The sequence below is a fragment of the Cyanistes caeruleus genome, chromosome 6, assembly GCF_971803275.1.
Source record: "Cyanistes caeruleus chromosome 6, bCyaCae1.hap1.1, whole genome shotgun sequence".
In the NCBI taxonomy this organism is placed as follows: Eukaryota; Metazoa; Chordata; class Aves; order Passeriformes; family Paridae; genus Cyanistes; species Cyanistes caeruleus.
This window is the reverse complement of record NC_141706.1, coordinates 51483308-51503923: the sequence shown is the minus strand read 5'-3', so window position 1 is coordinate 51503923 and position 20616 is coordinate 51483308. Positions and strand designations below refer to the sequence as shown.

General features: G+C 35.5%; 1 protein-coding gene across 3 annotated transcripts in view; it reads right to left on the bottom strand.

The window, feature by feature from the left end:
• Positions 1–20616, bottom strand: part of TTC8 (tetratricopeptide repeat domain 8) — a 40486-nt gene that overhangs the window by 10430 nt on the left and 9440 nt on the right. For all 3 annotated transcript variants that reach the window (XM_086894313.1, XM_086894315.1, XM_086894314.1), the window contains 7 exons: positions 18206–18326; positions 16319–16382; positions 16008–16167; positions 15118–15207; positions 11344–11388; positions 4951–5036; positions 2793–2880 (listed from right to left, as the gene is read on the bottom strand). In XM_086894313.1, the coding sequence (XP_086750439.1) occupies positions 2793–2880; positions 4951–5036; positions 11344–11388; positions 15118–15207; positions 16008–16167; positions 16319–16382; positions 18206–18326 (654 nt within the window). The remainder of the gene's footprint in view (positions 1–2792; positions 2881–4950; positions 5037–11343; positions 11389–15117; positions 15208–16007; positions 16168–16318; positions 16383–18205; positions 18327–20616) is intronic.

The window sequence follows — 20616 nt, the reverse complement described above, 5'->3', positions numbered from 1 at the left end:
AGGTATGGTAAAAACAGCAACAGCAAAGGGAAAAACCCTGCACACATGCTTTGGGAAACTAGATGGCCAGAATGATTTATATCTCTCACTGAATGAAAAAGGATTGTGTTGGAGAAACAGTATATTAATCGGTGCTAGTATTTGATACTACTAAAAAAGAGAAAGAATCTGTGACTGGTATCCTGATACAACCTTTTTGTGAGGCAACATAAGACAAATATCAATGCTAACTGAACACCTGAGAAACCTCCAAAATGATTTCTGCTTTTGGCCTTCATGGACTTCTGATTGCCAACAATCACAACTCTACATTGTTTATTTGCAATCCCATAGATATATACCACTGTAGACAATTTTAAAGAATTCTTTCCTATGACCACTCAATGACATTCTTAATTGTCAAAGAGGTGACAACTGTGAGTGTCTTCCAAGAAAGGACTGTCATTCCATGTTGGCCATTGGCAAAATTAAAAAAATACAGGCATTTTTTACACTCATTCTGCTAATGTCACTCACATTTCCTGAGTTAAGCTAGAAAACTAATGTCTTCTTGTGAGAATATATAAAAGAACAAGGAGGGCACAGTACTTAGTAGATTAGATCTGCACTAATTACATCATTAACCATGAACGATGCATCCAATTTAATAAATGAAACTCCCCTAGATCTGCCCCTTTTTTATATTTTTATCTTTGTTTATGAAGTATGTTTTCTGAGCATTAATGACTTAAATCGGCTCTATTCTTTTATATAGAGGTTGTCTCCAAAGATACACTCACTGCAGATGCTAAGACCACACAGCAAGAGTGCTCTACTATGTAATCCCCATATCCAGTGTGATATCACACTGTCCAACATCTCTGTAAACAGTAGAGCTGCTCTCTTGGAAAGTGGCAAAAGAAATTAAAAAACAGGTGGGGAAATTTCCATCTACTCGCAGTTGCTTTGGGGAGACTTGTTCTTTAAAAGCTATAGTAATTATATACTACAGCTATAGTAATTATAGTTTATATACTAAAAGCAGAATAGCTCCATTTTCTTTTTGGTCTCCCGTTTATCTCTTGTAAAAATATCCCATTTCTAGCTCTTCTAGGTCATGAAATACAACAGGTCCTGACTGCTTTAAAGGCTCCTACTTTTTTTTTTTCTTTTGGTCTTTTATATTTTTGTAAACTACATTTCAAGTCAGAGATAACTTTCAAGAAAATATTATTAAAAACCCAGATAGCTGTTGCAATAATGAATATAAACAAAACTAGTACTGTAGTATCAGTATATTTCCACAGAATTTTATGCAATCTTATTAACTTTTAATGGCTGCTTAACTCAAGCCTGTTTTTTCAGTTCTGTTAAACTGAACCATATCTCAGTGCCTTACTCTATTGCCTGTCCACTGACAGTCACAAAGTCATGCTGTGCAATATTTTATACTTGAGTAAGCTGGCCTACAGAGTGGGAGGTAGAACTTCAAATGCAGCTCCTGCCTGATCCAGTACTGATGTAGGGGGATGCAATCTCCTGTAATGAATCACTGTTAATCCAATTACTCTGACATTTTAATAATTCTGTGCAGTTAATGGAGCAAGCCAGAGAAGGGCCAGCAAGATGATAAGAGGGATGAAACACCTCTCCTGGGAGGAAAGGCTGGGAGAGTTGAGTCAACCCAGAGAACAGAAGGATGTGGGCTCACCTAATTGCAGCCTTCCAGCACCTGACAGGACCCTACAAGAAAGCTAAAGAGGGACTTTTTACAGGGACATGTAGAGACAGGACAAGGGGAAAGGCTTTGACACCAAAGATGATATATTAGATAGTAGGAAGACATTCCTCACTATGCAACAGGTTCCCCAGAGAAGCTGTGGATGCCCCATCCCTGACAATGCTCAAGACCAGGCTGGATGGGGCTCTGAACAACCTGGTCTGGTGGAAGGTATCCCTGTCCATGCAGCAAGGGGGTGGGGATTGGAACTGGATGATCTTTGGCATCCCTTCCAACACAAACCATTTTGTGATCCTATGTATTTTGTAGAATGACTTGTGACAGAGACAGGAAAATTAATAAGCTTCAGTGAACTTCAAACACAGTATTGAAGACATGTCTTCAGATAACAATCACGATCATTTAAATACAAAATATAAATTGCTCAAGAAACATAAAGCACATATGAATATCTGAATGTCACTAGCAATGATGACTTTTGGACAGGCCTGTGACAGCTGGGAACTGATAAAGAGCAACTGGTTTCATCTCCTTCAAGAACACAATGAAGAAAATTGTAGTTTTAGCTTCTCACAGGCCACCTTTTCTTGAATGCCTTAGAAAACGTTTAGAATCTAATGTGCATCCTGGTAAACAAGTAATTCTGAGACTCAGCTGTGCCACTTGTTCTTTTAAAGCTTTTAATGCCTTTATTGTGACAGAACATTCCCCGTTTCAAGGTCTCCGATTGCTTCCTACAAGCTCACTTTGTTTTGATTTTGCTTGTGAAACTAGGATTTTGAGCTTTGCTCTTTATTTACAGATTTATTGCATTCGTTTCCTAGGAGACCATATATAGCCACATTGTTCTTCATACTTGAACTCCAATAATTTTTTTAGCTTCATAATTCTCATTGGAGTTTAGAACAAAGAATCCAGTAACATCAGAGATTTTTTTTTAATCTTGTTTGTGAAATCTGGGAGCTCTAAAATAATTTTGTAAACTATTCACTTCCATTGCAACTGTTAGCATGTATTGCCTCATGCATGGAGACCATCCACTTTTAAACACAATGATGCATCTATGACTTACTTTTGCCAAATACAAGAACGTATCAACCATGTCCTGCTGCTTAAGGGCTGACTTAAACTGTTTTTCGGCTTCACGATATAATCCCAACCTAAAGAGACAACAGACACATATAGAAGGTACTTGTTTATTTTTTTTTTTTTTTGAGTATTTTTTTAAAACCTTAGTAAATAATGAAGCAGTTTAAACAAAATCAAGCATAAACTGCCTGAAAGCACACTTTATGACCACATATTTGTGTGCATGTTAACAAAAAACATGTCGTTATATAAAGATAACAAAACAGCCATTCAAAACTACAAAAAGACAAATCCATGAAATTTGGCCCCCTCTTATATATGCAGCCTCCTGGAATGGCTGAATGGTGAATAATGATGTACTCATATTCATAGGAATTTCTCCCACTCTTAGAACAGACTGTAGAAATGAGCAATTAATGTCTCAACTCTACCCAAACTGTTTGAAACCAGAATTTCCTCACCCATGGCAAAGATCACCCAGATAATCTCCACTGTAAATGAACATCACAGAAATCTGTTTCATCTCATAGGCATTTATTTTCCATAATTAGAGTCAAATGTTTTGCACTAATCTATAAAAGCTACTTCACTACAAATTAAGAGGACTATGCAATTTCAAGAATAGAAAATGGTAAATTTTCTCATGTACAAATTGCCTTTTGTTTCCTTCAGCCAAAGAGCACATACTTGCTGAAGAAATGCAAAATACAAACAGAACAAGCCAGCTAAAACAAAGAAACATAGCCAACGGGGACATAAGGTATTTTGGGATCCTGGAAGTCCATGTAGCTGCTTGGATGCATTAATCTCTATAACAATTACTAGTCTCTATAAAAATCCTGAAAGCAATGAATGACCTCTAACCTCATGTACTGGTTTGCATGACAAGGTTTTCGCAGCTGGGGGATTCAGGAATGGCTTCTACGAGAAGCTGACGGGTCTCTGATGTGCGACAGAGCCAATGCCAGAGGGCTCCAGGTTGGACTCATGGCTGGCCAAGGATGAGCCCACCCATGATGGTGCTAGTGCCTCCATCATCAGCACAGGAATAATGTAGCATGCAGGGATAATACATTTAAGGTGGAAGAAAAAAACATACAATGGCAAGCAGAGAGAGGAGTAAGAATGTGTGAGAAGAGTTCTGCAGACACCAAGGTCAGTGCAGAAGGAGCAGAAGGAGATGCTCCAGAAATTCCTCTGCAGCCCTTGGTGAAGACAGTGGTGAGGCAGCTGCCTCCATGTCTCTGCAGCCCATGGAGGAGTAAGAGGATGCAGAGGTCCACCTGCAGCCTGTGAAGGAACCAACGCTGGAGTAGGTAGATGCCCAAAGGGGGCTATGACCCCACAGGATGCCCATGCTGGAACAGACTCCTGGCAAAGCCTATCATCCCATGGAGAGATGAGCCCACACTGGAGAAGGTCTGCTAGCAGGACTTATAACCCTGGTGGGGGGACTTACGCTGGAGCAAGGGAAGAATGTGAGGAGTCCTTCCCCTGAGGAGGAGGGAGCAGCAGAGACAAACTGACTGCAACCTCCATTCCCTGTCCCCCTGCACTGCTGGGAAGGGAGGAGATAGAGAAAATAAGGAGTGAAGTTAAGCCCAGGAAGAAGGAAAGGGTAGATGGTAGTTTTAAGAATTGCTAATATTTCTCATTATCCTACTCTGATTTGATGCCTGTGTATGGGTTGCCAGCCTGAGGCCTCAGCATATTTTTAACTGGTACTTCTTGGGCAATGTAATTCTGGCAGAAAGCATCTAACATGAATATTTTATTCTGTATTATTTCATCAATCTGAAGCCTTCATTGACAGGTTATTTCTCAAACTAATACTGTAATATTTATTTTATGTGGTCTGTTTTAACAATAGTTCTTTGCTGACTGACTTTTGACTGACTTTTCAAATAATTACTTTAAAATCCATTAACACAGGCAAAATTGCAACTAATTCAGTTACTCAATATGGATGCCTTTATCTCAAGGAGTGGTCTCCTTGTACATTAATGGAGATGTAAGCACAGCACTCTCCAACAAAACACTTTCTGAGCTATTTCTCAGTGTTCAGCATTGCCCAATACACCCAGAAGTACAGGTCCTGCACTCACAATCACTCACTGCAGAAGAAATGAACAATGACTTACCTATAGTAGCACTTTCCAATTTGGACTTTCCACCACCAGTCCTTGAATTGTGCGTGCTCAGTGGCAAGGGCTGCCAAATCTAGAGCCTTCCAAAACAAACCAATCATCTTAAAATTGATGTTTACACAAAGAAAACACAGTAAAGATGTTTGTAAAGAGAACATTTTGAACAAAAGTCCAGTTAACTTGAGGTGGGGACACTGCTTTTTGTTTATTACTTTCATAGGTCAGTGCATAAAATAGTTGAAAGGATTATTTGTCTCTATAAAAATAGGCAATCCTGTTTCTTCTAAATCAAAGAGAAAATAGAAAATTAATTTGATCCGACTCCTGTAGTGCCACTTCAGAATATACTATTTGTTTGAGCACAAAACCTTTTTCCAAGCTTCCCATCCTTTTTCAGTAAAACTTGTTAAAACCAAGTAAAAATAAACTGAAATAAATTGAGTGCATTTGAAATACTGTATAAATTTTCATCTCATTTCTAATATCAGGTTTCCATTACTTCTGGAAGCTCTCAAAATGTGTACAAGAAGAAATATTTCTTCCTTTAAAATGTCTATAATGTAAACAATTATTTTATTACAGGAAAAACAGAGAAATATTCTAAGAAACAGATATCTATTGAAGATGGTAGAGGTCTAAAATCTTTTTTGTCTGGTATCCTGGAAAAGCAGGTAAGCTAATCAATGTGCTCTGATCAGGCACCACAGCCAGAATCTATGGCCCCCATTTCAACACCTCTGTTAAAACAAATACATGTCTTTTTCTGTACCACAACCTACCACAGAAGCACTCATCTTTCTTTCTTTTTTTTAAATTTCATTTTGTCTCAGAACATATCAAAGCCATCCTATGTTTGTTATATTTTCAGTATATCATCAGAAGTAGGGTAAAAAGCTTTAACACAATGTTTTTATAACAAAGAACCGACCTTTCTACCATTCTGGCCTGCTTTTTTTGGTAAACATTTTGCTGACCACAGAAATCAGAAACAAGTTATCTATTAGGAACAATATGTAAAAGTTCTGTGCACCAATCACTCAGTAGCAGAGAAACAAATAATTCCAGGAAAAATTAATCTGAATATTGAAATGCTGTAAGAGCCCAATTTAGTGACATCTACGCCTACATTGAATTTCTGCTCTTTATGCTAGCAAAATGAGGCTGCAAGTAGTCAAAGGGTTTAGATCTGACATAACGAAGAAAAGTCAATGGAGCTATGACAATTTAGACAAGTTGCTCTCTTTTGGCTTTGTGAGAAAGAATAATTTGTTTTCTGTAGCAATTCAGGATTAGTACTTCCATCAGTGCTGCCCCTAAGAGAAAGAGACAGCTGTCATTCCCTGCCTCTGTTACAGGAGAGATAAAACTCAGCTAAACCTACAACTCTGAATTCACTATTTCTTCAAGTCAGGTGGAATCCTTTAAGGCTATAGATGGCAACTATTATCTTGGCTGCTCTTTGTTTCTTAATGTTGCAAATTGCCCAACATGGCCTTTGGACGCTACAACTATGATGGGGAATAAGCTTGCTTTAGAACTTTAGAAATTGTCCAGATACCTTTCCAGACAGATTCTTCCTTTCAAATGAAGGTACATAAGCAATTTTGTCTCAGTACTGGAAAGTCTGTGAAAGTAGCTGCTGTTAAAACACTGGTTACTTTTGATGCATTTACCAATGTATAAATAAGGTGGGCAACTGTCAGATACCACACCTGCTTCTAATGCAGCAGGAGCAGCCACTTCAGAGGAGAAAGGATCATACTGCAAATACTGTGCTCCAAAGAGTTCCTTAGAGTTCTCCAATGGCAAAGGCTCAATAAGGACTGAGTTTCACAAAATGATGCCTTCTGTAGCTACATATTCAGGTTTCTTTCTGGTAGCCTAATTGCTTCTGATAACATTTTATGCAAGGCTAGGAATTCTGGCTGTGATTGGAAAATGGGAACTAAGACTGCTTCAGGTTTAGTAGACAGTAACAGCAGCAGTTTATCTGTCTGTACAGATCCTGAAATCTTCCTGGAATCTTCTACTAACATCAAGAAACACAGCATGACTTCATTTTGAAGTTAGTTAATGAAATTCAATCCTGTTTTTATATTTTCCAATTAATGAAAAAGGAAAGGAAGAGGAAGATCCTGTTTCTGATACTTTACAAACAATTACAATAATTTCAATCAGAAAATACTACTGAAGTTACAAATACTTCTAAAAATTGTTTGCCTGAGAAGGCTTTGTGCATGCTAATAGTTAAAATTTCTGCTGGTATTACAAAAAAAAAATCTTTTGACAATGTGGCCCTTGAAATGTTAGTAAATGGATTTAAATAGTACTTTAAAAGTAAAAGCTTTCAACTTGCTATGTCAATACCAACTGCTAGCATATTTAAATTTCAGTTCGCTGCAAACTTCAGGTTCTCAATTTGTACAGTTTGGGTACTAATCAATATTCAATCAGCACAACATGTTAATTTAAAACCAGTCTATAAAAGCAGTAGTGACATGCCTGTCCTGCACATTGCTGGATGTAGTCATATCAATAACTGAAAGGGAATAACAGGATGGATTTGGAATTGGCAGATACTGATATGTCCTTCTAAGGATTTTTGATTGTAATATATATATCAGTTCAAAGCCTACATTTGCTTGTCCTGAAAGTTTTCATAATTTTTATGATAAAACTCATCACCTGGACATATTCATGAGCTGAAGTTGTTACTGTCTAGAGCACTCAGCATACTCAAGAATGCAGAGTCCATTTCAACAACACCCTTAACCCTGAGAAGCTTTTCAGAACAGATTTATTTTACTCTCAGCTCTTATGTTTGTGCAAATAAAAATTATTAAAACCCTGATACTTTGGTGGATTTTCTGTCTCTTTTTAAAAACAAGTTTTTGTTAAAGAATGAAAATTAATGTAGATTCTTTAACTGTATTTAGCATGATTCTAAGTTTCTTTTTTTTACCGTTACTTTCCTTAGCTAAACTGTATTATAACTAAAACTTCCAAACTATCTACCAGCTGTAACACAGTATAAAACAGCCTGTAGGGTTGTGGCAATTTACTATTATATTGAAAAATTAAATTGGTATATGTACAGTTGTTTGAAACAGTAATTTCATACAGAGTATTGTATGCACCTAGAAATTAAATAGATGGAAACAATAGTGAGCATCTGCTGCTTCTTTCATGTGCTGTTGAATGGCAGTAATTTTCCCAGCAACAGTTATTGACTAAAGTCTTATTTGTAGACAAATCAACACCAGATAGCCTATAAGGTAGCTGAGGAAATTACATTAGCCATAGTCAGTTTAGCACATTTATTTTGTTGAGTGTCTTCTGGATTTCTATATTTTGTCGATCTAACATAATTCCATTTTAAATAAATTTCTATCAGAGAGTGAAAACTAAAAAGTATTGAGAAGAACTAAGGAAAAATTAGAGGTGGTGACTTCTGGCCACACGTATATATTTTACAATCTTTGTGCTTCCTCAGGACAAAGTGTTTTACCACCATTACTCACCTGTGAATAATGGCAAAATACAATGTCACGGACTACTGAAAAAAGTAGCGGCAGAACTATTTCTGGACAAGTCTTTGAAACTGCCCTGCTCTTACAGCATTTAGCCCATAAAATGGCTTTTAGAAATAACTCAAGGAGTACAGAAAGTCAGTTATTAAGTGTATGTGTTCAAAAGGAAACAAGTCAAGAACGATAATGGTTATAGAAAGAGCATTTTCTTCAGACAAGTGTTTAATTTTTCATTACATAAGACAAAAGACTTTTGAATATATTTTCAAGTGCTGAAAAGCTCCACTTCTCTTGCATCCCCACATTTCTGATAATTGATAGATTACAGATATATTTAGTTTTAATTTGAACCAATTTCCTTGCACTTTATTTATACAGTTGAATGCACACTGATTAATGGCATTTCTCAACTGAAATTGATGAGGTGTTTTTTTTCTTTCTATATACTGGTTGAATATGAAACAGAAGATAAATAAAAAAAAACGCCTTTGTTTCTCAAATAATAATGCAAATGAGAACAGTCCAGACTGTTCCAGTTCAGCACAGTGACAAAGAAAGGAAATTGTCACTACTGCTTTGTGTTTTATTTGCAAAACTGCAGGAAGTGGTATTCTATCCATGTAGAAAGCCCAAAGTAAAGACTTTTCAAACTGAAGTCAATTTCTGAGGCTTTCAAGCTCTTTCATCTCATCTCATGCAGAAAAGTGTTGGGTTTTAAGAAAGTCCATCATCACACAGAAGCAGGAAATACATAGATGTAAGAGATGTCAGTGAATGTTCTAACAAGTGATCAAGCAAGAGCCAGATCAAGTTTTAAAAGTTAACGTATCTGCTGTTTCTCTGATGAACCCTAAGCAACCAAATTCCTTCCAGGGAGATGCAAGATACTGAATTTGTGAAAGGCCATTTCTAGGAGATGTGAACAAACAGTGATGCAGCCACATTTTAGCAGACATTAAAGTGTTTCTTTTTTTTTAAGAAAAATTAATGCAGATGAGTTTCAAAAGGAAAGGAGAACAGTTTGGAGAACAGTTATATTGCAAATGGTGTAGAAAGCACATAAGAAAAGAGTAAGTGAAAGAAAATGAGAGCATACTGAACAGCTAAAAAAATCTCTCTTCAGAGATATACATTATATTATGAAGACACCTTGTTCTGTGATGTGTGTATTCAATTCACAGCAATATTTTATCCCAAGAAGATGCAGTCATTAACCAAACACTGATCTCCCTCATTACACAGTAAATGGTAATGATTAAGCTGACACCTCTTTGCTTACAAGTATTTACTCAAATGGCTCAGGTGGGTAAGAAAATATAGACAGAACTTTTTTTTCAAGACAGTGATTTGGGATTCTCAGCAAGGATTTCAAAATACATGGAGTACAGTGTAAAAACATCTTCCAATTTTTTTCTGAAGTACTTGGAAAATTACTTGCATTATATGAATCTACGTCTAGCCTACAGATCCTGCATGTCCTTAAAGAGAAGGCATGTAGCATATCAAGTGACCCTTTTAGTCTCAGTGAACTGGACTTTCAGTAAAAAACATCAATTTTTAATTACTACTGGGCTAAAACCCAGGTACTTTCTTCATATTCAGCATTGAATATGTTAATGTTAATTTCTATTTTTCCTCTGACATTTCTGACACTTGCACTTACTGTTTCAATGATATTTTGGATTAACAGTGCATTACAATTCAATCCTCTTAAAAGAATGCTATGCAACAAATTGACAGTATACAACTATAATCAGTTGATGCTAGATTAAAAAGCTTCACATAGCAGTACACTTGGAAATGATTAGGACCTATGTCAAAAACAGCAAAATATTTTTTGTGTGTGTTATTGATTAACTGGAGAGTTTAACAGCAGATCTAACTGCACACCAGCTAGTAGTGTTGCAGAAGGTTCAATAGCTGTTCAGTCAGCTACACATTATTGACATAAACTTCTTTCAAACAAATTTGGACATTCTGATTCCATTTCAACTGGGTGAACATATCTAACATAGCAATGAAATATATTAGCACTTTATTAATTCCATAGAGACACTCTTTCCCTTGGTGAACTGCCAAAAAAACCTCTGCAACATTTATCTCTTTCTGGAAGCTTTAACAATATGTACCTGAACTTGATCTTTCCCATCCAGTGCAGTAACACAAGAACCACTGAAGAAAATTTTTGGATAGATTAAGAGGGAAACTATTATTAGGAAAATATTTGAAGAATAAATTTTACAGACAATCATATGGACAATATAATCTTTCTCTTGATATCACAAAACACCTCAGCACTACAGATTTATGTTTCTATAAAAAGTATCCAAAATCCTACTGGTATTGTATTTTTATGTAGTTTCACCAAATACATAAGCAGTATCTGAAGAGTAAAAAAAGTCAAGTGATGTCCAACAATACCTGTTTTGTCAGGTATTTTCACCTACCTCTGTTAATGGACAGTCTTTTGTAACTTATACTCAAGCCTCAGGACTCTGAACTTCCTAGTCAGTTCAGCTATCACTCCAAGTTCAGCTACCAAGCTCCAATAGATTCCATTAACATGAATTCATTAGATTCAGAGACCTTGTCATATTGATAGCTGAGGGACCCAGTTTTAAGAATTGAAGTGTTTTGCTTCTCAAAAAAGATAGCTATCCATATTTTGGTATTTGCCAATTATCATTCCTGACTATCACCCTTGTAAGAAAGGATTTCTCCCTCTTAAACAACTATTAATGCTCCACTTGTGTACTTGTGACGTTCTACCTGGATCCTTAGTTTAGCAGAATACTGATAGAAATAACTGAATCATACGTAATAAAATCTAAAAAAAAGGAACATATGAGTTACTTACATTTTTTACATCATTTTCATGGTGGAAGATATATTCAAACAATGCCTGCCAGAAAAAATATTTAAAACATTGTCATAATTGAAGAGAAAAATTGATAATATTCTTAGAGGAATACAGAATCTTGATTATGCTAAGCAGAAATTAATTCTTTGGGAAAACAATCATATTTACACGAAACGAATGCTGACATTTATATTTATTTAAGACTCCAATAGATGAAAACTAAGATATACTACACTGTGATCACAGGCAAGCAGCTTAATTCCTAATTTGTTGCAAAAGATTAGCAGATTGGCATCTTATCTTTGGTGCTTTACACCACTTTAAAACAAAAAAGGAAGCTATAACTTGAAAGTGAATATATATTTGAGAATCTGGTATTATTTTAATGACTTTTTACCTGTAAAATCAACCAGTGATCTAAAAAACCACTTTTTGCAATGGACACTCAGGTGCATACATAGTGCTAAATCTACTTAAATTTTTTTTATTTATTATGTTTAATAATAATGCAAGCTGAGGAAACTGTGCCTTCAGTGGAAATATTTTTTAAGCTCTACAATATTTTTGGATCTGTAAAGGAAAAAAATATTTTTAAAAATTGTTTGTAAATTATAAATAAATGTTAATAATACTGTGCTTCTGAAACTCAAACACACCATCATAATATCAAAGCTTAAAGAAGTCACATTTATCAGCTGTGTTGTGGTTAACTGCTCATAAGCCCACAACAATTACATAGCAAAATAACTGCAGCTTTGTTTCCTCCTGTATGTAAAGCTAATTAAGTCATACTATCTTGTAGTTCTTCTGCACTAGAATATTAGATGAGTATATATCAGGTGATGGGGGTGGCATTTTCATGAATTAAATGACATTGAAAGATACTTGATAACTAAATGGAGACTGGAAGCCTCTGCTCCCAAAAATGTACTATAGGTGCCAGTAACACAAGGTTCAATTGAGTTGAACCTTGACCTTCTTCTGCATCCAAATCCCAGGTCTTAATTGCTTAAAAGGAACAGAACATTTTTCTAAATTTGTTTAATTCATTCTAAAAAAACAGGAGAAAATATTGCCCTGTGAGGAAAGAAATACAGAACAAGACTTCAGTCTCCTAAGGGCTTCCATGACACTTCTGCCAGATTTTCTTAGACAAAATTTTTAAAATATTTACCTTTAGGAAACTAGAGAATTACTAATCTTGTGAGGAAAATAAACCACAACCTACTTTTCTTCTAGTTTCAGTCAGAAAAGACTCTGAACAGATGATTAAAAGACATTAAAGAATTATAAATAGTAACACATTTATAAGAAGCTTAGAATAGGTAGATAAGAAAAGAATAGAAAATAAAGAAGTAGTGGAACATTTTCTCCTCTAGTTCAATAACAGAGAAGCATTCAGTAAAAGTGTGTAAATCTAAAGAGACAAAAAAGATATTTTCTTGCATGGCAGGCATAAGGAATTTACTGCTGTTATGCACAGACTCTGACCTTCAAAAGGATTTAAGTGACTGAACATTCACTTGGATAAAAATATCTAGAGTTATCTTGATAAGTCTATTAAAAATCCACAAGATAAAAAAGATAAAACTTTCTGTTTCATACCAGAAAATAGTTGTTAACTGGGATTTACCAGAGGCTTTCTCTGGTGACAGGTGATACCTTATATGTCTACACTGGTGTTTCCTGAAATAGTCTTTAACATGGTTAATGTTAGTCAAAGACAAGCCACATTTCTGTGGCTATACTTCAAAACACTGGAAAACCTTATACAGATAATCTAACTTCAAAAAAGATACAGTGAGGCTACTTTGCAAACACATAAGGAAGCAGTATGGAGGAGGTGTTCATATACAAACATGAATAGACTGGCAAATTATGTGAACTCAATAGCTGCAAGGTTTATCACCTTTATACACTTGGAGAGGCGACAGCTGAAAAAAGTTTTAAAACTTTAATAAATTATTCTTAACAGAGAGTGCACCTCCTGCTTTAGCTTTAGCCTTAATGCTGTTTTGTTTAAAAAAAAAAGTTATAAATCCATGTAGCTCCAAATTTAAACTTAGATTCATTCTGTGTGAAACGTTAATGTCATAATGTATTAGCTTCATAATACTGACAAGCACACTTGCTGCCTATGGATGTTTCTATGACTGCTGATTTACATTTTTTGGCTTAAGCTTCTTTTCATATGAAACTGAAAGGAAGACAAATCTGCCATAGAAAATGCTAATTAAAACCCAAAATTGTTAAAAATATGTATGTTTCTCATTCCTGAGAGCCGTTGTTGTGAATATTTCCTCTGAAAGCTAACCTACCTACTTAAATAGCATGTAGTTAGCAATCACTATTAAAAGTTAGCTGTCTTCAAGAAGAAGAATTAAGCCCAGTTTTTATGGACGTGTCTTGTGCTTCTTAATCCTTCCCAGGTTTCTTATGTTCCTCCTGTTTTCCAGACAGTAATGGATTTATAATAATGTGTCTGCTGGCTGATTGCCAGCAAGGACATAATTGGACAAAAAGCACACAGTATTTTTTCAGTGCTGATAATGAACTGATTTGTAATTGCCCACAGATGTTAGTCTGGAAGTTTTCAATTACCTCACCAGACTAGAACTTACTATATTTGATTCCTATTCTTCTGGTATAGAAGTTTGGTTAGGAGGCCAAGGGACAATGATGCAAGCAGTGGGTGAAGGACACAGTGCAATTACACAAGATTTATTTCCTTTGAAAACCACACTGAATTGAAATGCTCTACATCAGTCTAGATCAGACTTCAAAAAGCAAAGAAATGTCCTGGTTGCTTATGAAAAACTGTTAACCAAAGTTTTGGACTGGAAGAGCTATTTCCACTAGCACATTATCAGATACTGTCAGTTTTCTTAAGTGTTCACCATTATGTTTCTCAAAATAGACTGAATTCATATTGGTTTGTTCGCCTTTAGGCTGAGAGCCAAATATAGCGCTCTAGGGTGTGTTTGATACTTTGTGCTCCCTAGAGATAATTCCTTGATACGTTGTGTAAAATAAGCTGTTTGCCTCAGCCCAACAGTTGTTTTTTATGAATGCACTATACACAAAAAACATGTTCAACCACACAGATAACTGGTTGTGTTGGGGAACGAAAGATTCAACTGAAAGGCAACAGAATGATAAATCTTCACACAACATTCAGCTCCCTGCCACTCAGAGCTGAAACCTGTAAGTTGGGCAGACAACCTGCAAAAACCTGTTCTATTGTCAGACAGTTTCTTCGACTGTCAATCAGATGATCTTAACTGAAGTATTCTGAACAAAAAAATGGTACCTTTTTACATAAAAAGTGTTAACTCATGCCATAAAATCAAAGGAAAAAAATCCAAAGATTGTGAACATTTTTAGGCCTGGATTGCCAGCTATTTGTACACAGAACCACATTTCCAGATATTCAGAAAGGTTCTGCTGGTTTTTTGCTCCTAGCTTTTTTTTTTCTTTTTATAATTGCCCTTCATCACTCCTAGATGCACAGCTCAAAGTTATTTACCAGTGGAATATTTTTTCCCATACAAATATTTTTCCTAGGTATACTTTCACTATAATCTCTTTAGGCATATCTTCAATTTCAAGTCTGGTAAACACTGTCAAAAGATGGGTAACACACTGTTTTTCTGAAGTTAATATCTAAACCACTGTTCATCATTGTTTTTATCCCAAATCCCATATACAGTTACATTAGAAACCAGAAAATACAAAAAAGATATCACAACACTAACTAAAATTGTTACATACCTTTGCCAGTTTGGGTTTCTGAGCATATTTTGTTAAATTCAGTCGAGACAGATTTATGAAAGGGCCATCTGGATTTGTTAGCATTGAAGCCTGAGGGGGAAAAAAAGGCTTTTTAAGTGGGAAGATGCCCTACACTTTTCCTGAAGATTTTCAAAATATTATTAGTATACAAAAAAATCCGCCAAATTCCAAACAAAACATTTGTAGACTCACTGCTCTACTATGCAGTACGGACTCTTTCTTCTCTGTCCCCACTATTTCCATGCACTGCCTAAGCACATAGCTTGGTAGTTGGGATACATAAGCAAAAAAAAATCTTCAAGAAATACTTAGGAAGATTAGTTCTTACATGCAATAGTGAGAAGATGCCACATTTTGCCATTAATGTGATTTTAATATGTATTACATATTCATGTTGGTTGCAGTTTATTAATTTTGCCAATAGAACAGCATATAATTTATATAATAATAAGGATATATAATAATAAGGATAAATTAGCATAAACTATTCTCTTTTTCTTTTCAAGCGACAGACACTGAGTGCTTATCAATTGTTTTGTAGTAGATATTTATGGTGAGATCATGTCACAGTCTTTGCATGGTCTTCCATTAATAAAAATGTTTCTCAAGGAGCCTGTGAATTTGGAATTCATATGAATCCTGGTGAACTTGTGATTTTATGTAAATTTTTGTTTTATTATAAACAGACTAGCAAATGCCCAAGAAGTTACCTTTTCAAACTCTATTTTGAAAAGAATTAAAATAATTAAAAATACTTGCCTCCTTCAAACTTGAGTTTAGATGCAGCTTTTAAGTAAACTATAGTGTCACCGTGCCAGATACTGTGACCAAGAAATCTTCCACTCTGGGAACAGGGGGAAGCAACTCACCGTGCCCAGCCTGACAAATCCTCCGGAAGCACTAGTGATTGGACGAGCTGTGAGTGCTGTTCGAGGCGTTCTTATCGCCTGTTCCATGGTACTTGGCCGTCCACTTTGTGTGCTGGGTCTCACAAATCCTGTAATAGGTCTTCCTGATTGAGTTACTGGCCTGAAGATGTTAAGTACATTATCCTTACGTTAAGTAGTATTTATTAATAGAGAATTTAAACAGTTATACCTGAAGCATTTAATTTTCAGAAGTTAAGTTTATGATTTCTTAATTTAACTCATCACATTTTTAAAAATAAACTATCACATACCTAACAGCTGGACTGGGGCCTCCACCTTGGCTAGTTCCAGGAAGTTTCAAAGATGTTCCCGGTCCTACAAAATAATAGCATTTCTCCTTTCACTTTGAGATATTACTCCCTTGTCCAGATGACTTCAAACATGATTGTGTTTTATGATAAACAGTAAGACAGAAATTTATTTACTCAAACTGATGGGACAAAGAACTAAACAAAGAAGACGAACCCCAAATATTGCATTCTATTACTGATAAATTGATAGACTATTGCAAGAAACCTGCGAAACAATGAATATTGGTTTTCTTTCTTTCACCCTCACCATTCTCTTCTCCATCCCACCTGGGGGGAGTGAACAACTGCCTGTGTGGATGCCTACTGGGGTTGACCCAAACAATTGTCAAGAACATCTTAGAAATACCACACAGTGCTAAAGAAGGTTACTGAAACTATGAGATCAGACTAACTCGAAATGGTACATTTTCTATCTGGCATCCAGACTTGAGTAAGTAAATCTAAACCTTCACCTACAGAGCAGATGGAGAATGGTATCTCATGACATTAGACCATGGTAAGATCCCTCTTACAATTTAGAGCGCTGTAAAGTAAGAACACATCCATATCCAAAGGACATCAATGAAAACACTGAACCAGCTTGAGCCCAGGTGAACTGATGAAGGATTCTTCTGTTCATAAAGATCTTGTACTTTTTTTGTACAGGCACACCTAGCAGATTTGAAGCATGAACAACAAAGTTTTATCTCAATGATTCAGAAGTGCAGGCTACACTATTGTAATAATTTTCTTTGGTTTTGAAATCTATGACACAATATCCAGAAAGTCACCTTTTTTCAGTTTCAACATAGTCTGAATATATTTTTCCAGAATGTCTTATTTCTAAATAGTATTCATCAAATCACTTTTCTTGGAAGATAATCTCTTCAGGGGGCATAAAATCAAATCAAACCTCTAAATTTTATTACAATGGTGTTTTAAGACAGATATCTATAATTAGTTGATCATAATGTATAAACGCATCTCCACTACTGCTTGACTGTGACTAAGCATGTAATGAAAATTTTAAAAAATGTCATCAGATAGATATGCAATTGCCTACATCTATCCAGATAGAAAAACCTTTTAACACTTCAAGTATCAGTTCTGGCCTATGTCCATTTCTTCTCTTGAATTCCTCTTCATGGTATGTGGTAGAAAGTCACGCTTAATAAGTTACATAAAAATTTCCATGTAGACTATACTAAAGAAACAGAAAAAGTTACAAATAATGCTAAAAAAGTACTGGAAGACAACTAATTATTGTCCACTTGGAAGGGAAATGATGAAGCTGAAAAAGAATTGTATAGAAGAATCAATGGCAGAGCTGAAGAACTGCACTGTGAAGGAAGAGAAGAATGAAGTAGAGAAAAGCAGAAGAAAGAAAAATCAGTTGAGATAACGTTTGCAGGACATGATGCCAAAAAGTGATATCTGGCTAAGGCACATGGACAAGGCGTATGGATAAAACTGATAGCACACTGAAAGCAGATTTTTTCACTAGTTTTCCACAATGCCTGAAGAAGACAGAAAGGAGTAAAAGAAATCAACATACTGATGGAAAAAGCAAGTGACCACTTATATGCTCACTATATTTCCTCAAATGTAGGGGGAAAAACTAACAAAACACAATTGAGCATGGTCTGAACTCATCTGACAGGCCTAAGTACTACATCAAGAACACATGGTGGATCTCAACATTGCCATGCAACCATAAAACAATCTAAAACACTTTTTTAACCAATACTTAAGGTCATCTCAGTTTGTACTATTGTATGATAGATGACATAAGAGATGGCCAAAAGAGCTCTTGTTGAATCAATGTATTTAAGTGAAAGTCAATCTTACGTGCAACTTGAGCAATGGCATTTTCATCCAGGATCATCTCTGCAATTCCTTCTTGATCCATATCAATTTCATCCACATACACCATTTCTGTCAAAGCTCGTGTTTTCAGGTTCCAGGCAGCCTGAATAAGGATAAGTAAAAAGTAAAATATCTTCAAGACACTAAGTAAATAATCTAATCAGCAATTTTATCACTTATTATTCACATCACAGTTTTATTAGGCTTGAATAAGGTACTGACTTAAAATATCTGAGTATATCCATCTGTCTGATGGAGGTCTAAAAGGAGACTAAGTCCTTTGTTCAAAGCATTAGCTGTAAAACACTGTATGAATATATACCCTGGGCATTTAAGATTATGAGTTGATTGGAAAAAATAATCATTAATTATAATTATTAATTAATTGGAATACATTTTAGTGACCTGAACTGACAAATTACTACATTGTATGTTTTGGAGGATAATCTGAACAGTGTGGAAAGGCAAGCATAACTCTAGTCTATGTGACAATTATGGCATAGACTGTGGAGACAGCAAATCAGTGGGGAGAAAAAAGAACAAGAAAAATCAGTAGCAGCCATATAGAAATATCAACAAAGTAAGTGCAGGTCCAACCACTTTGATGATTTTGATATGCTTGTAATGTAGTCACAGAATTGGCATGATAAAGGAAGTCACAAGACCAATCCTTGATCTTTCATCAGCTATGGAACAGATCATCATACATTTCCAGAGTAAAATCACTGCCAAAAAAATTGTTTCCTTTCTAACAAGGAGTACAGCAATCTGGTGGAACAGCATATTTAATATTGGCTAAGGAGACCTTTCAAAATAGAAACAGACTGATGCTGTCTTAATAGAAATAAAGGTCAAACACATGGAAATGTTTGTTCCTTAAGTAAGAGGTATAAGAAGATCTGAAACTCAGGCTTATTTAATAATTTAAGTAATCATTTAATGAGATGATGTTGCCACTGGTGCTGAATAGATCACATGGACACAGGTCAAGGTGTGGTGAAAAGAGAGAGTTTATTTTTCCTCTCAGGATTTATAGGCTTCTGACCATGGCCAGGGATTGGATGGTCAGGATAACACTTTCTCACTGCCCTGGCCATGAGAGATGCCCGTCACAAGATGTGTAACAGAAAGAATGTACACATATCTATGTTTACAGTTACTGTCCTGGGAAAGTCTTTAGAAAACTATTGTTAGCAAGCTCAGAAGCTGAGTTTTCAGGGCGACAAGATACTTGTCATTCATCCTGTCTTTTCCTCTAGACTTCCCCTATACTTCTATGCAAATTTATGTCAATCAAAAAGAGTGTATCTAAAGATGCTGAAATATTTAACTATTCTTTTAAAAAGTGCTTTCTTCCAAACAGAAGTAAAGGAGGCCTTCAGCCAGCTGATTCAACCACAATTAGAAATCTCTGTTCAAGAATGAAGAGGAGGGAATTCAGCAGGATGATCTGAATCTAGGCCAGACAGTCATAATCCAGATCTGCTTTATGTTCTTTTAGTTTCTTCTTATGTAGTAGGATGACAGCCTTTAATTAATGCTGAGATTTCTGTTAGATGTTCAACACTTTTAACAGTTTTTCATGATTCTATGAAGTATTTAGTTTGTTGAATTTTTAATACCTTGATGGTACTCTGTTCTTTTCGAAGACAAGTATACCTGCAGTCAACATAACTATGTCTATATGGGGAATATGCTCTAATTAGAGCTTTTGTATAGCCAAGCACAGGCTAATTTCTTACTAGAAGTAAGAAAATCTGCCCACAGCAATGATATTTTTCTGGAAACTGGAAGTAGCAACTCCTCTACACTAAATGCTAAAACTGAGGTTAGTTCTTTACATAGACATAACTGTATTATTGTGATTTTTCCACTAACTAGCACGTGAAAATGTGTTTTTAAAATCAACATCTCTTTGTCATTACTTGGCAAATATCTGTCATAAAAAATAGATTCCTTAGGCATCTCTTCCAGTATAAAACTCCTAGTCCAAGGCTTCACAGCCAACAAAAAATTCAAATATCACACAGTATTCCTTAATTAAACATCTGTTTGTAGTTTACAGTTTATCTGCTTTCTCTTTGTGGGACAGATAATTTTGTTTTGTGATAAGCACCATGTCTGGAGCTTATGAAGATAAACCGCATTTTTATAAACCAGCATTTATATGGTAAGAAAAAGAAAGGGAAGCTCATTTCAGACAACTGACATATTCACAACATAACAAATTAAGCTTACTCAACTTGTAATTGGAACAAAATTTACAATCCCTAATAGCAATTAAAGAAATGTGATACAGTATATAAGTATACAGTATACAGTATGTAAGTCTAAACTCCAGAAAGAGAAGTGGCAGTGTTTTTCATTCAGTTTATGAGAAGTCTGTAACTCAA